This window comes from Apteryx rowi, unplaced genomic scaffold, assembly GCF_003343035.1.
Source record: "Apteryx rowi isolate R43461 unplaced genomic scaffold, aptRow1 scaffold_3, whole genome shotgun sequence".
NCBI classification, from domain to species: domain Eukaryota; kingdom Metazoa; phylum Chordata; class Aves; order Apterygiformes; family Apterygidae; genus Apteryx; species Apteryx rowi.
Window position 1 is genome coordinate 5,192,221 of NW_020449418.1, and position 15,499 is coordinate 5,207,719.

General features: G+C 42.5%; 1 protein-coding gene across 1 annotated transcript in view; it reads right to left on the reverse strand.

The window, feature by feature from the left end:
- Positions 1-245: 245 nt before the first annotated feature.
- The window catches only part of SORCS3 (sortilin related VPS10 domain containing receptor 3), a 337,032-nt gene continuing 321,778 nt past the window's right edge, over positions 246-15,499 (reverse strand). Inside the window, exons 21-27 of the mRNA XM_026069736.1 lie at positions 14,434-14,557; positions 10,869-10,981; positions 8,859-8,990; positions 6,921-7,020; positions 4,643-4,748; positions 947-1,107; positions 246-334 (exon numbers count right to left, since the gene is read on the reverse strand). Of these exons, the coding sequence (XP_025925521.1) occupies positions 270-334; positions 947-1,107; positions 4,643-4,748; positions 6,921-7,020; positions 8,859-8,990; positions 10,869-10,981; positions 14,434-14,557 (801 nt within the window). The 3' untranslated portion in view covers positions 246-269. The remainder of the gene's footprint in view (positions 335-946; positions 1,108-4,642; positions 4,749-6,920; positions 7,021-8,858; positions 8,991-10,868; positions 10,982-14,433; positions 14,558-15,499) is intronic.

Below are 15,499 nucleotides of genomic sequence, written 5' to 3' on the forward strand. Positions count from 1 at the left end.
ATTCTGTACTTAATGGGAGGCTGGCATTCAAATCCCATTGTACTCTTGACTCATTCTTTGCTTCTTCTTTCTAATCTGATGAGTATTTCTCAAATACTAAGAACCTCTGCTATTTATGAATGCAGCCCTGGTAAACAGAAAACACCCACCCCATCCCCTCCCAAATGATAATAATGACATATAACTCTTTCTTTTTTTCATAATAATAATAACAATAATAATTACAAATAAAAAGTCAGAAATGTTGTAGACCAAGTGGATTCCCAGTATTAAACACTAGTGCAGTTAGGGATTTCCTTTGTGCTTTCGCTGTTGGCAATTGTTGAGATGCTTCCTATGAGGGAGAAAATGGAGAAGAGAGTCAGTGCAGTGGCTTCAACAGTCTGGTCTATACTGCTTCTCAATCCCTCTTACGATGTGCTTGTGCAAGTGTACAGACAGAAAAGGTGCTTAAAAGCAACCCATCCTGCTTTGCATTTGCAGTAAGCACAGAGCACGCACAAAGTCAGTTACTACAGCTCAGCTGACCAGCAGTAATTCAGTAAGCCATAGGTGACATTCACCTGTAATGGTAGCAAAACAACCATGTAAGTTTGGTTTTGCCAATTCTTCTGAGGGTTCAGGGCATTTGGGATCCCTCAGGAGAGAGAGGGTCATGAACAGGCAGAGGTGACAGTCACAGCCATTACTTATGACTACCTACCTCTTACTGCTTCCAGGTTCTTATGCTGGACATGTAACACCATGAGAAAGGCTGAAAAGCTCTAGGAAAAAACTCCYTGCTACCATGTTCCAGAAAGGAAGTTTTTCCCTACCTCAGTGCCCTGGGCTCAGAGCTCCCCAGCAGTGGTACCTGGGGTCACGGTCACTGCCTCCCCTGATACACCAGTGATCAACATCCTCACCCACGCTGTGAACCAAGCCCCAGCAGAGGGCTGTGACTCACCGATCACTCGCGTGTCCAGCTCTTTGTCCATCAGCTCCTCCGGGTCTGTGAACTCACTTAAGGTGATTTTGGGGGCATTTTCACTTTGGCTGACAGAGCCAATCATTTCCTGCTCCTTGTCGTGCTGAACTTGGGCATAGATATTAATCCAAGGGATTTTCCTGCACAGGAAAAGGAAACAAGAGGTTATATTTTGTAAATCGGGGATTTTTGGCATGTCATTGATGAATAAGACCAATTAAATTGAGACTGATCCCAGAAACACAGCACCTGCACTGATGTAGAGTACTAGCTCTCAGAATGGTGAAAGCATCACAGTGATGCTCAGCTCTCAGAGCGCCATTAGCTACCACTAATTCTAACACTAGCTTAAAACTACCCCAAGTCTCAGGCCACTGCCTTCCTATCCTGTGCCCAAGGGCCCCTCCAACTGCAAACCTAAATATTCTGGTCCTTTTAAATGAGAACACAGGGGACACTGTACATCCYGCTCAGACAGCAGCAATCAGCTAAGTACAATCAGTTGCAATTGCCAATTCTGTGCACCTATTACAGGATCAGCGGTGCACTGGAACCCAAAATTAAAAATCTATTTGAGCACTACTATCAATTGAAAAAAACCTGCTAGATTTTTTTCTATAGATAGACCCACASTGACCCAGTAGAGGTTGCTAAGATTGTGCGTGTGCAGTGGCCTGTRAGAAGGTGACCAATTTTGTTTTTTAATACCCTTAAAAGAACTCTGTGCCATGCATTCCACACTGCCCAAATGAGAGAAATTCAGAGGATTTGTTCTGTTACTTAAAGCACAAGGTAGAGAGAAAGAAGATGCCTTCAAAAGAAGCTATATAAAATGCTATCTCTTTATGCTAACCTTTCTGCTGCTGGATATGTCACAGATTGAAAGCAGTGGAAATTGTCTCAAACCTCATGAATTCAAGAGAGCTACGCTGATTTTACTCCAGTGATGTTTTGGCATMAAATTACTTGTGGCTTGATTTGGCATTCTGCTCTTAACCAACAAGAAATCAAGACATATTTGGGATGTTTAGCAACAGTTAACAAATTTCCTGTTCTTCTCCCTTTCTCCCACCCCTTTCCTTTCTCATCCACAAACGTGCCTTATAGATCACTAACAAACACAAACGCTACACAGAGAAGGCACACTTGGTAGTTATATGGTTGTGAATCACATTTCGGTAAGCAGTGAATGAATTAACTACGAGAATTTGCATGTTATCACTTTCATGATTCACACATACTGCATATTTGGAAAGGAGAACCTTTGTTTGCCCCCCTAAATTTCCCTAGGTTTCCCCACCCAAAATTCTGAAGAAAACAAGAGGAGCTGCCTCAGACTCCCTGCCAACAACACAGAAAGTGTGAGCTCTTTAGGGTTTTAAGGCAGAGAGCCTCCAGGTACCGCAGACAGGGAAAAAAGGAACTGAGTCAGCTGTGCATGTGTGCATGCATACACACACACACACACACACACAAAACCCTGTTGTACTTCCCAGCACACATACACCCTCACACATACACTCAGACTGTCCCATTACCTCACTGTTATCCAGCACACATAAAGACACAGTACAGACCTGCTATATGCTAGACTTCCTAGAAGAGAAACAACTTTTTCACAACCCATTTCCCCACCTTTCCCCCTCCTTTTTCATCCAGGATTCCTCAACAAGCATCTCTCTGGCAGCACAATGTTTAACATGCCTGCTGAGTCTACAACTTGATGGACTCATAACAAGGAGTCTGTGTGCAAACCGGCAAAGTGCCGATTCTATAAATTTGTGGAATTAAAAATTCATGCAGGCCCACGCTCTCCCCTCAACCTTTTCCTGTAAACAGCAGTTGTGTATTCAGGCCAGGATCACAGTTAATCAGAAAAGTACATATTGCTAATGGACCTCTGGAACACTGAGAGCTTGAGGAAAGCTTTTGTTTTCACCTCCTTTTTCCATTAAGAGTTGTCACCAGCTCTCACCTCTGATCCATTGATCCAGAGGTTTTGGATGGAACTGAAAAAGTTGCTTTCTGTTCTGAAATATCTACCCCAGAACACTCTCGGTTTCTGACTCAATCCTAACTTTTGTTAGTTTGATGGGTTTGTCTTGTTTGCGGCAGAGCAGACAAGAATGGAAAGCAAGCTGACAAGCTTTGGGTTAAGCAAAACCCATACTTTAACCACCATTTTACTTTCCAGACTTGTAATACATTCCATTTTTGGCCAGGTTTGGAAAGGCAGTGTCTTCCCAGTCCTGGAGCACAGCAGAAGGCTGATGGCTGCTCTCAACATCCAGGCTTGGAGCAGGGTATATGGGAAGCTCAGCACGCAGCAGAATAGAATCAGGTGCAGAGAAATTATGCTCAAGTTTTTATTAAGGCTCAGGATACTTAAGGAGTATGGGAGTCAGTTTTATGAGCTGTAGCTGCATAACACGACCTGCAGCTTGCCAAAGCAAAGTGGAAAAGAGAAATCTTAGCCCAGATTCCCAAAGGCATTTTGATGCTTAACACAAACCTTTGTGGCTTTGAGTCTCCCTACCTTAACGTAATCACACCTGTTCCTCTGCAAGACTAAGCTATTCACTTTGCAAGATACAAATGAGATGCTGCTGTATGAAGACATTTGGCAAGATGGCCAGAGAACATATGGAGACATYCCAGCATGTGGTTTTTGACTAGGTTTGTATTGAGTAGCTCAATACTCAGTAAGCACGCAGGGTTCCCACTTCTGGCCTGTGGTTCAAACAAGTCTGCTGATGCAGATCACAGCTTGATTTTGGGGTATTGGTGAGCTTCCAGAGCACTGAGCTTGTGGTGGAGGGGCAGGAGATAGCCTTTCTTATATATTTGAGAACAAGAGAGATGTGATCTTGAAGTAACCAAAGGCAAACAGAGACTGTTCTCCACTACAGCAGCTGTGAGCAGCTCCTTGCAGTGTTAGCACTTCCTGACATAATAGGAAGGATCACACAACTTTTACTCTAAATAAAGGAAGTATTTGCTCATCAGATGCTGATATTCTGATCTCTTGTGACCAAGCTGTATAGGAAACAGACTCATTCTTCTGTGCCCTGAACCCCTGAAATTCAAGAGTAAAATGTTATCACACTGGACTGCAAAGCTTAAAGTTTATTCATTGCTGTTCTACTGCCTGTTTATAAAGTTGCTGCCAGCCAGCACTGCAAGATGAAAATGTCTCTCATCTTTCAAATACAGCTCAGCCCATGGGATCCACACCTTCAATGAGCTGTGATGTTTCACATGTACTAGCTGTGATTCCAGAGAGACCCAGAGCAACCTATCCCTTTGGCAGGATCACTGRTCATCTGGGTCTGCTGACAGTCAGTCAGGTTGAGAAGCCCAGGTCAGAGATTTTCAAGACACGCACTTCTGACTGTAAGAAATGGCTGAAAATCCCGAATCAGTGTAAATCCAGCGACAGATCTCAAGGTTGTTAATCCATGCAGACCTAGGACTATTAATGGCCAAATCTTCAACTGATAGAAACTCACATTCTTCCTAATGGACAGTGTCATTTTGACTACTATCTCTTAAAAAATTCAAACCTTAAACCAATATAACTCACTTTATGTCTACAGTCCAGGCACTGCTCTGCCTAGCTTTCTTAGAAACTACCCATTGTCTCTTCCTCCCACCCTCAAAATTTTCTCGACTTACCTCTTGAATTTGTAGATTAAAAAAACAGCCAAGCCTACAAAGACCACAGACAACAACATCAGCATTGCCGAACTGCTGTGACCCGTGCTGGAATCAACAAGGGGTGCTGCAGGAGGAAAGGGAGAGCATTACATTTGCAAGATACTTACTGGGGAACATACAGGTATCAGAGTGTTGAGCTCATTTCTCTCTCTGCTACATCTGCTTTATTATCACTACTGCATGGCGCATGCTGTTTTCAGTAAGGTCTATCAGTAGGAAACAAATTGATTCCCTTGTCCTTTGAAAGCCAAGCTCCCTTTTCAAGACAGTGCAGTCTAACATCTTCTAGTGAAAAGGCACCAACAAGCCATGCTCAGCTGAATGGCTGATTGTTCCTGTGTTAATACTCTGGGCTATCCCATCTTAGGCTTTCCCATGGACTGGAGCGGCAACGAAATTTATGAAGTATGGCTCAATACAYGGGAACTGTGGGTTATGTCTGTTCTGCTTTGGAGAAGCTATCTCAGAGCATCCATGAACACTATGTCTCCCATCTTCCATGGTCAAGTCTGTCTCACACCTAACAGGGATTTGATCTTGTGAGAAACCTCAGGGCTACTGGATGTTAGATGTATGCCCATGACTTTTTAACTGAGTTCAGTTTTCATACTGGGGAGGAGCCCAAAGAAATAATCCTAGACCTAAGCATGCACTACATTATAACATTGTGGAGCTCTGATCCATCTATGCTTGGCATTTTTAGCAGGCTAAAGAAAGTCTATTATAAAATATTGTGCGTACAGTTACTCCCACAGCTCATCGGGGGAGGCATCTATGGCTTAATGGTCTGAGCACTGTGCCGAGAATCAAGAGTCCAGTGAAAAGTCCCTAACGATGCACAAATGATTGCAAATAGCAGCTGAGTATTTCTCATTCTGCATAAATATTTGGTTCAGGTTTTTTATTGTTCTCTGTTCTTTTTCTGTCACCCACAGGATGGGAACAAGTCTATGCAGATAAAACCACTTCTGGTCCCATACCCAAATCTTCCCACTTAACAGTCTGATCCTGCCAGTGTCCGGCTTTCACCATTTCTACAGACTCTTTCTTGGAAAAGAACTGGCTCCTGTTTCATCTGAATCAAAATACTATGGGAATGATCATGAAACAAATGCAGATCCAGCACCCCAGTTTGAGGGGTGTGAGAATAGTTGAGCATTGTCACCTAAATCTGCACTTTACAGTCTCTTACTAGAAAAAAAACAGATCCTGAACCAGACGGCTGCAGCCATTTGGATCTAGATCCCAGTTTTGCAGATTAATTCATTCCAGCCTGCGCCTGTTAATGTCCAAATCTCACCCCCAAGCAACAGTCAGAGAGTAAAGATGCAAAGGCATTACCTGTGGGACAAGTCATGAACCATGACTTAGCCCAGCTCCTGGCTCTCTGAAAGTCTCATGAAAAGGGAGGTTGAAATGTACCATCCTAGGACATGAATTGCCATCTCTCAGAGAGGCTATCAGCAATGTCACTTGCATGAGATCCCACTTCTCAGATAACTGCAAAGGCAGTCATCAAAACCAAGGGCAAAATAAATCCAGCATCTGCTCTATAGAAATCAGTATCTTAGCAATAGATGAGAGCTTCCTACTAGGGTGGTCTAAATTCTCAGCAATAGCTTGGCTTCACACTAAGGTGGTCTAAAGGAAAGGGGGTGATGATGTTTAAAGGGACTATTCACTACTCTGCATGAAATCAGAGATAGATAGCATTCAAATTTAAATAAGCGCTAATATGTAGAAAGAAGTCACTCTCCAGGCAAGTATTCCTCTGCAAGAGGCCTAGGTCTTCTTTTCATGAGTACTTTGCCCATGTAAAGCTTCCCAGATAGTCATAACATTAGGAAGCCCTTTGCAATAAGCAAACGATTCAATGTCCATGAAAGTTAGTAAGAATACATCCACTGAATTCCACAGGTGCAGGATGAAGGCTTAATAGAATACCATTCACCTGATTTTCTTAAAACACTTGAAAAACATCAACACATTAATTAAGCCATAGAGAACTCCTAAATGGTGCTTTTAATACTTGTACAAACTGGTGCGTAAAGATGCCACTGCAGGATTCTGTTTTTAACACTTCTTTCTTCTGCCACAGACAGTGTCTTGGTATGATCCATCCTAAGTATCTCAGTAGCATCTACCAACTGTGTGAGTGCTCTGACCTAGACCTGTTCTTCTGCAGTAGTCTGAAGCCTCAAGAGAACCACAGTCACACGTTTGACTCCACACTCACCTAATGTTAACTGAGTGACATACACAATGACTTCAACACCAGGCTTCAGTTCAAACTGGACCAGGTTCTGGTTGAGAGCGTTAAAAAGGATTTCAACAACCTGATGAAATAATAAGAGATACAACAAGTTAAAATACGCAATAGAACCAGCTTGAAAGAACATTCAGGAATGCATGTAGCCTAAGAATTTTGACTAACATCTCTTATTGGCTTCAGGAAGAAGGAGAAGAGAGGGGAGAAGAGGAAGGGAGGTGAGAGACTGAGGAAGAACAGAAGGGAGAACATGTGCATATGCTGTAGATGGAACTGAATGTTATTCCACACAGTTCTCCCTATAGGACAGGTGCACTTTTGAGACTTACAGAGCATGTTACTATGCCTCTCCTGGGAAGAAAATCAAGAAGTAAAATTAGCAAAATGTTTTTGGAAGAGAAATAACGATCTTTCACCCTCCATAACATCCTCTGAAATCCCTGAGAACTTCTGCCTTGGCATCATGCTGGAACTGAGCTGAGTCCAACCTAGCAACACTTTTTTACTCACTTTCATTCAAGATAATCTCAGTCTTGCAGCTTCTGTTTAAATAGGATGCTGGGGATGCTACAATTCAGTTTTGAAGGTTAATGTCACACTTGCCATATTTCTCCTTCATTTAGAAGTGGGGCCTTGGAGTGGAGGTTACTTATGGCCAAGCAACCCAGCTACGACATGTTATTYGGTTGCCTCACCAGAGCCTGAGCCTGTTAATGTCTGGTGTCCTTAGAGTAGTTCTGATGGCTTACTCTCCAGGACAGAGCTCCTCAAGCAGAAGCCACCAACAGTTGCCAAAGTCCAAACAAGTAGACTGTCAAATAAAATTAGAACCCTAGAGATTGAGGCCTCACGATCAGCTGGATCAGAGACCTGATATGAGATGTCTGCATAATACTCATATATGAGATACTGTCCCGTTAGCTTGTTCAGAGAGAAATCTATTCTGGATAGACCTCACTGAACAGGACAGAAAAGATCCCAAGAAAATCCCTCCACATAACCTTCCAGACCTCCCCACAACCATGCATCTTTTCTGCACACTCAGCAATGTAAATTTAAAACTAGCTTTGCTAGTTTTCTATCACAAATGTACTACCCCGAGGGAACTGACATTCCTCAGTGGGTGACAAGAGCTTCCAAAGAATTTAGCAGTCCTCTGAGTTATTTAATGTTTGATCACAGCAGAGTTAGTCCTGTAGCTGCTTTGAGATGCTTCACACATAGCTTTCACACAGTAAAAATGGTGCAAACAAGAATATTAGTTTGAGCTAAGCAGCTTTTCCAGCGGTACTTCACTCCTCCTGCCTTTATAGAGCTGATTTAATCACTTGGTAATTCTAGCATGAAAGCTTCAGCAGACTAGAGCTGTTGTTCCTAGCTCTTCCCTTGCCTGCATATCACTGTTGCTATTCATCACTGTAATTACCTATTTATCTAAATGGATGGATTTTGTAACTTCCAAATATAGTTTGCACACGCCATTCGCTGCTGCAGAATAAAGAGGTCTTGTTCTGGTGATATACGAGCTGAAGAGCCTGATTTATTTTTAGTAAACCTCAGTATATTATCTTGCTGCTTTGGCCTGTGTCTATTACCATTTCTCCAGGCAGCGAAGGCAGTATATATTCAAGGTTTCTTTGGCCATAACTGCTATAATGAGGACACACCACTGATCCAGGAAGAACCACTGCTGGTAGACTGTGACACATCTCAGTAAGGTACTTGGAAAGTCCATTTTCCTTGTAAAAATCATTTTTTAATGCCATAAACTATACTGCTCCAGTCCCAGATGCATGCACATCCCTCATGCTTGTTGCAAGTCATTTCCAGTGCTACACAGATTTAGGGGCCCATCTGCAAATGATATGATGCAAATGAATGTTCTGTGAATCCTTCTTTCCTTACTTGCTCCAGATCAGCCTCACTGCTTTTCCTCCTCTCTGTTGTGTTTTTATAGGGCAATATGAAGAGTTCAGCAGAGGTAGGCAGCCCAGGAAATACAGCTACCAAGATCTGTTCATCAGGGACACCAGTCACCTAAAAAAAGTAATAAAAAAAAAGTTTAAAAAAAGTAAAAAGTCACTAGCTGCCATTCTATTACTGATGTTTCCACTGACTATGGGAAATTGTACTTCCATCAAATTGTGATTTGTTCTGCGATAGGCATGTGGCCCTAATGAGCTGTTCTGCCGTTTGGTGAGAGTGAGGTTCCTCTAATGACTCACTCTCCTCTACTTCATTTCTAGAGGTAAGGTAGGCTTGATAATATCCCTAGATCCAAAGATCTCAACCCTGTGTTCAAAATCCAAACCTACCATGTCTCCAGATCTGAATTTTCCATATAGTCCCTCTCACTACAAAAGAATGAACCCAAAGTCAGGGTCAGAGAGCCTGGCTCTGAGCAACCACTGGCAAGTATGCAACAAATGGGGACAAAACTGCCTGAAATCACCTTCTAATATCAAGTTATGGAGATCTCCACTTGCCATATGCAAACGACTGTCTTAATGTCTCCACTCGGAGTTCTTTCACTTCAGGGGCTGACTGGTGGCTGTGCTAGGAACTGCTCAGTTTGCCAAACAGCTGGTTCCAGACCTGATGTTCACAACCTGCTTCAGCATGACCTGCCCGCTAACACTACTACCCTCTCTCCCCAAATCCGTGCTGTGCACCTGCAGTTGGGCAGGAAGCTTCTCCTCTCTCAGAAACTCCTGGAGGCTAACCCCATGAGCTCCCTGGTCCTACCCTGCCTCCAGCTCATTCCTGAGCTAAATAATATCAAGGTGGCAGCCTATCCCCGGTGAACTGTCCTGTAAGCATAACCCATAGGCTGCAACCAAATAGTCCAAAAAGGATGCACAAGCAAGCACTTCAATGTGATTTCTACTGTTGTCTGTAACCATTCATAGTTACAACATTATTTATTTTTTCTGCAAACTTGACTCTGAATACAGTAAAAGGGAAGAACAATTTTAAACAAATGAACTAGGTGTTTTGTCAGGACGGGAAAACAATCAAGGAAACTCTCATAAATGCAAATTTGGAGTGGCCTGCAGATAGGAAAAGCTGACCAGGAATGTACTTTCCCTGTAAAATTAATCAGCTTCCATTTCTAAGAACAGCTGTGGCTGAAGCAAAAACACAAGATTCTTTTTGGCAGAAAGTAAATTAAAAACACAAAAGTTTCCTTTAAATCTATCTCCTGATTTCACACAAAACCAAAGTCACTGCCTATTTGATAACATAAATTATTCTGTCCCCTTTCCTGCAAGAATTTGAGTACTAGTTCACATATTCTAATTAATCCTAAAGGAAGATTCAGTATCTTCAACCCCAGAAGTTTTGTCTTTTTATTTTAAAAAGTAAGTTTGTTTTCCCTCTCAATCCTCATTTTTTGCCCCAGCTGGATAGTGAGCAGAGCTTTGCAATATTTACTAGTTGCTACACTTAGCTCCATTAGGAGTCTGAATATCAGGAACAGCTAAAAAGTTCTTTCTCATGCATCTAACATACTACAGTGCCAGTCTTCTGGGATGGGATAGATCAGCTCTTGAAAAACACACAGTAACACTACCCAAAGGTTTGGAGTAGAAAACTGAATCCTGTATTATYCGTTTGGCAAAATAAGAATAATAGTGATGCTATTACAATCTAGAATATGTAAAGTCCTCAGGGATACTAAAGGCTCAAAAATGTCACAGAAACATTAATAACAGTAATTATAATATTTCCACAAAATTCCTAATATAATTTGTCTCTATAAAAAGATCCAGCACATTAAGAAGCAGTCAATTTAAAATGATAGCTTCATTACTGCCGTTCCTTCCCATTCTTCTAGGCTAGCATGCTAAAAAGTCTGCGTGTTTTAACAGCCTCGTCAATGTTTGCACAGAAGAAGACGAAACAGATGCTCACCTGTGCTAGAGCTCTCTTGATGACTTTGCCAATGTCTTGTCTCCATTCTGGGATGTCAGGGTTGTGGTAGTCCAAGTTAGGAGAAAATGACAGGAGTTGAGACTGGAAATACTCTGGAGCAGAAAAACAGTATCAATGAGAAGATTAAATGAGCAGTACTCAGGGAACAGCCAAAGCTTGTGGAAGTTAACAGAAAGACCATAATTAAAGAATCTCAAAACAGAGAGAGGAAAGGATGAAGGAAGAAAAAGCGCAGACTAACACTAAGTAGGATAGAAAGCTTGCAAGGTAAAAATGTCCTTATAAAGAATATTTTGCCCTAATGTCAACTTGCGGCTCTTCCCAGAAGAAATGGAAGAAAGAATGAGGGATGTGAGAGGATGCCWTCCTTTTGTGATGCCTCTGAGTTTTGTAATTTTGCCACCAAACTTCATCAGATCCTGCTTACAAAGAAGCTGACCAGTAAATAAGGTGGCATCTGGCTGAAATTTGGGAGGTCTGTGCAATTGCATGCATTGTGCTCTGCAGAGCAAACACTTACTGTAAGTCATATGTTTTCAAAAGCAGGCATTATCTGTTTGCTCTCCTGGAGAGAAGCCATGAGCGGTTAATACCCCAACAAATCAGAGCCCAATAGTGCTAATGACAGGCTAATCAAGCAACGGCTATTCATGAAACACTCTGAAATTAATTCCTAATTGACAGATTGCGGGGAGGAAGAAAAAGTTCCTAGATTGACTTCAGATACAGAACAATTAAAAAAATTTCTCCAGCTCCAACTCTCCCCTCTAATGTCACCAGAATCATTCCACTGTTGGCATAAGAGCCTTTCCCTAGGAAAAACCCACACCTTCCCTTAGGGGCTATCTCCAACCCTCCATCTCAGCACCAGTTTTCACCTAAGATAGACTGGTTTCTCCCTTGTTTTATTTCTCTCTTGCCTGGCTGTTCTCTAGTGATCATTCCAGAGCCTGCTGGGATCTCTTGATCTTTGATGCTGGGAACTGAAGCTTGCTTAGTTACAGCTATAACACATTTGCCAGTCATGAGATTTTCATCACCACAAGGTACTATCTAGAACAAAAGGGATATCTCCATTTACCAGGAGTATCTCCATATATACTTGCTGTAGCATGTTATTCTTTAGRGTAGGACTAGCCAAACAGACGATGTCTTTATAACTATGGCATGATTTTGAATGCCTCTCGGGTCATTAGAACAAGCCCAGATGCTTAACCTTGCCCGCTGTCCATGCTCTGACGTGTATCTAGGAAGTGGTCCCACAGAGTTACACCAAAACTGGCATGCAGCCCACAGCTGAAGAACAGACTGGCCAGCCCTGCATTACAGAAGGGAGACTTGAAACATGCATCTTCTGCTGCACGGAAGTCAACGTGCAGTGGACCCACTAGTCATGCTGCAAAGCTTTCTTTGACAACAGGAAGCTCTTGAGAAATTTATGTAGGTTCTACTCTTCAGATATGCTCAACACCAGAGTCCAAGCCCAGAATCCTTATGACAAATGTGCACAACGGATTTGGGCCAGAGGCACAGATCCAGAATGGGAATCACATAAGTTCTCAGGGTAGAAGACTCTCCTTTCTGTTTATGGATATGTGCCATGCCTCACCTTGAAGCACCTGATGTCTAGACACTTCAAATAAGTAACATTAATCATTTGTAAGAAGCTACCAGTTTTAGATCAAGCTAAACTAGCAAGAGTATGAATGAGGAAATCTACAGAATAGCAGGGAAGTACCAGCACAGCATTTCTCTTGCGTATTTTGCAAGATCTGTTCTTTCTTTTTATATGTTGCAATATATTTTTAAATAAAACAAGCATAAAACAGAGTGGGAAAACCCTCTAAACTTCTGAAGGCTTAATCCAGAGCCTGGCATACAAAGCTTTTGACTTTTGAACGCTCACTACCATTTCCAATTTATTTTTTGAATAAATTCTCCGCTGTTAACCACAAACTGAGAAAACCCTGCATAAATCCCCTCTCCCACTGCTAACATAGCAAAGCCGTACCCTCCTGCTTAGAGCTGTCATAACTTAACATAGGACATAGATAGGACTGGTAACACAAATTTACTAGAGCACACATTTAGCAAGGGTGTCTCTCGTTTATGTACTCAGACTTGAAATGATCACCAGATTTGGGGTCTAGAACGACGCTCTCCTTAGACCAGGTCAGTCTCCAGTGTGGTACAGCTAGGACTATTTGGACATTTCAGCTGGATGAATTCCTCTCTGTGATAGAGCCCTTAAGCTTTGGATCTTTTGCACAGAAAGGCAAAATTCCTTACAGGATGTTTGAAAGCAGAGAGTGAGGAATGCTCTGTGGGACCTACTGGGATCTTTACTTCACAACTAAAAAGCACAGAACAAGATCACCCAAGGGCACCTTCTCAGCCTGTGCTCTGATAAGCTTGATACAAGTTTGTTCCAGAAACCAGTGGAAAGCTGCAACAGTTTCTCAGAACTACACACTGCATTTTGTAATGCCCCAAACGATCGAGTAGAGAGTTACTTACATTTGCTAATAGTAAGTTTGGGTATTACTAAATCATATTATCAGATTATTAAGTCCCATTGCATTTCACAGCTAGGCAATCAATAAATACTTGTTTAGCTGCTTGTTAACTCTGAACATAGAGCTTTCGAGCCACCAGTGGGGCATTTATTTATCTTCTAATTATTGAAACAAGACACATAGCTCAACCACATAGTGGAACCTCAATTATTTGAAGTCCACATCTCTCAATAAACTTGCCATTCAAAGAAAAGCTCGCCCTGGAATGCTGGATGCCAACAACTGGATAAGACAAATGAATAGCACTGGGGAGATAATTATTCCTTGGAGAAATCTCCAAAGACCTGGCCAGAATTGCTGAGAGAGCCATTCCACTCAGGCTTTATCAAGCCCCAAACTGGAACAGCTCTTTGGTCAGCTGAAGGGTGCTTTTTGGAACCCATGATTTGCGGATATGCTAAGAACATACCAAAAGTCACCTACAGGAAAGTCCAGTAGCCACACCCAGACCTCCAGCTGTGGCATGGAAGACGGACAGAGGTGGCAGCAATAGAGCCATTTCGGCCCCCCTATTTCCCAGACCCCTCCAGACCTCTGCTGTTTATGCAATCACTGTACAGAGAGGAATGATGGCTGTATTCAGGCCACCTTACCAATGTACCATGCCTGCTTCTTTCCAGAGCTAGGAAGTGGAGGGAAGACATTGTGGCTACAGCCCTAAGTGTTTTATTTTGGAAGCTTCCAGTCAGGGTATGCAGACAGGAAGTCAATGGGCAAAGAAGGAGATATCAGCCATTTTACTACAGTGCTGAGCTGACAGATTTAGCTAGTTGCCCCATCCAATTCACTCCTGCATTTGGCGATCAGCACAAATCTAATCTATGTGATTTTTGGTTAATAAATATTTGCCTTCAGAGGTTCCTCCAGGCACTATGGAGTAGAAAGAGTTCATTTTGGTTCAGCAGCAACTGCCTGTTTTTCACCTCTAGACAGCCCCTGAGTTGTGATTCAAAAAAGACTGAGGGTACCATGCACTGCGATCTCCTTGGTGTCTTGGATCAGGGTGTTGCCTGCAGCAACCTGCACCGTGACAGTGTTCATCCCCTCCATGGCGAAGGTGTATGAGATGCTGCTCTCCAAAGTGATGAGAGGCTGCAAAAAGTAAACACAGATGTTGATATCAAAATCAGGATAAGACTGACTCAGAATCACAGCAACAGGCAACTGGCTGATCCACCAGGCCACAATAGCCTTCCTCCTCTGGCAGAATAAGTGCTGCAGACGCAGTAGCGTACACACACACACACACACACAAACCCATACAGTTGCTATATAAGCTGTACAATACGCAGGGTTCAGCTCAGACCAGCGTTTGGATATAAACCTTTGCAGATTCTTCTTCAAACATTTTACGTTGTTTAGATTTAGGACTGACCATTGCTTTTATGATGCAAATCCATCTATCCATCTCAGAGCAACTCTGCTCAGGACAGAGAAAGGGCACTCAGCATTGCCCTGTCGATGTTCTGAGACTCTAAGACGTGTAAGCTAGCTGCAACCATAAGCTGGCAGGCTATGTTAACGATGCTGAAAGCACGGCATAATAGCCAGGGAGAGTGATGTCTGAATGTTTTTGGATGTCTTCCAGAGTAAAGTTGACCTGCGTTTGGCCAGCTCAGAGCCCTGGCAGAAGAGACTGACTTTATCTGCACCTTCTCAAATAAAAATGTCCTTAATAGCACTACAGCTCTCCTCTCTGAACAGGAAACTCTCACAGTGATACACATACAGATGAGAAGAATACCATGTTTGGGGAAAGAGATTTGTGTATTGAAAATCAAAAGCTCCAGTCCTAGCAGCGCTACTGATCTGATTGCTAGTCTACAGACAGGTCTCTGTGTTTGGATTAAAACATTAAAATAGAAATAGTGATACCAGCCTCCATTGCAAAAACACATACAGGTCCAAGAGCATGGATAAAATCATTGTATCATTGCTGTTGTGCCTTCACCCCACTGCCAATTTGTTTCCAGAGAAATAAAAACACTAAGCATTAACCTCCCAGCTCTCACACTTCATCCTGCCAAGCAGCAT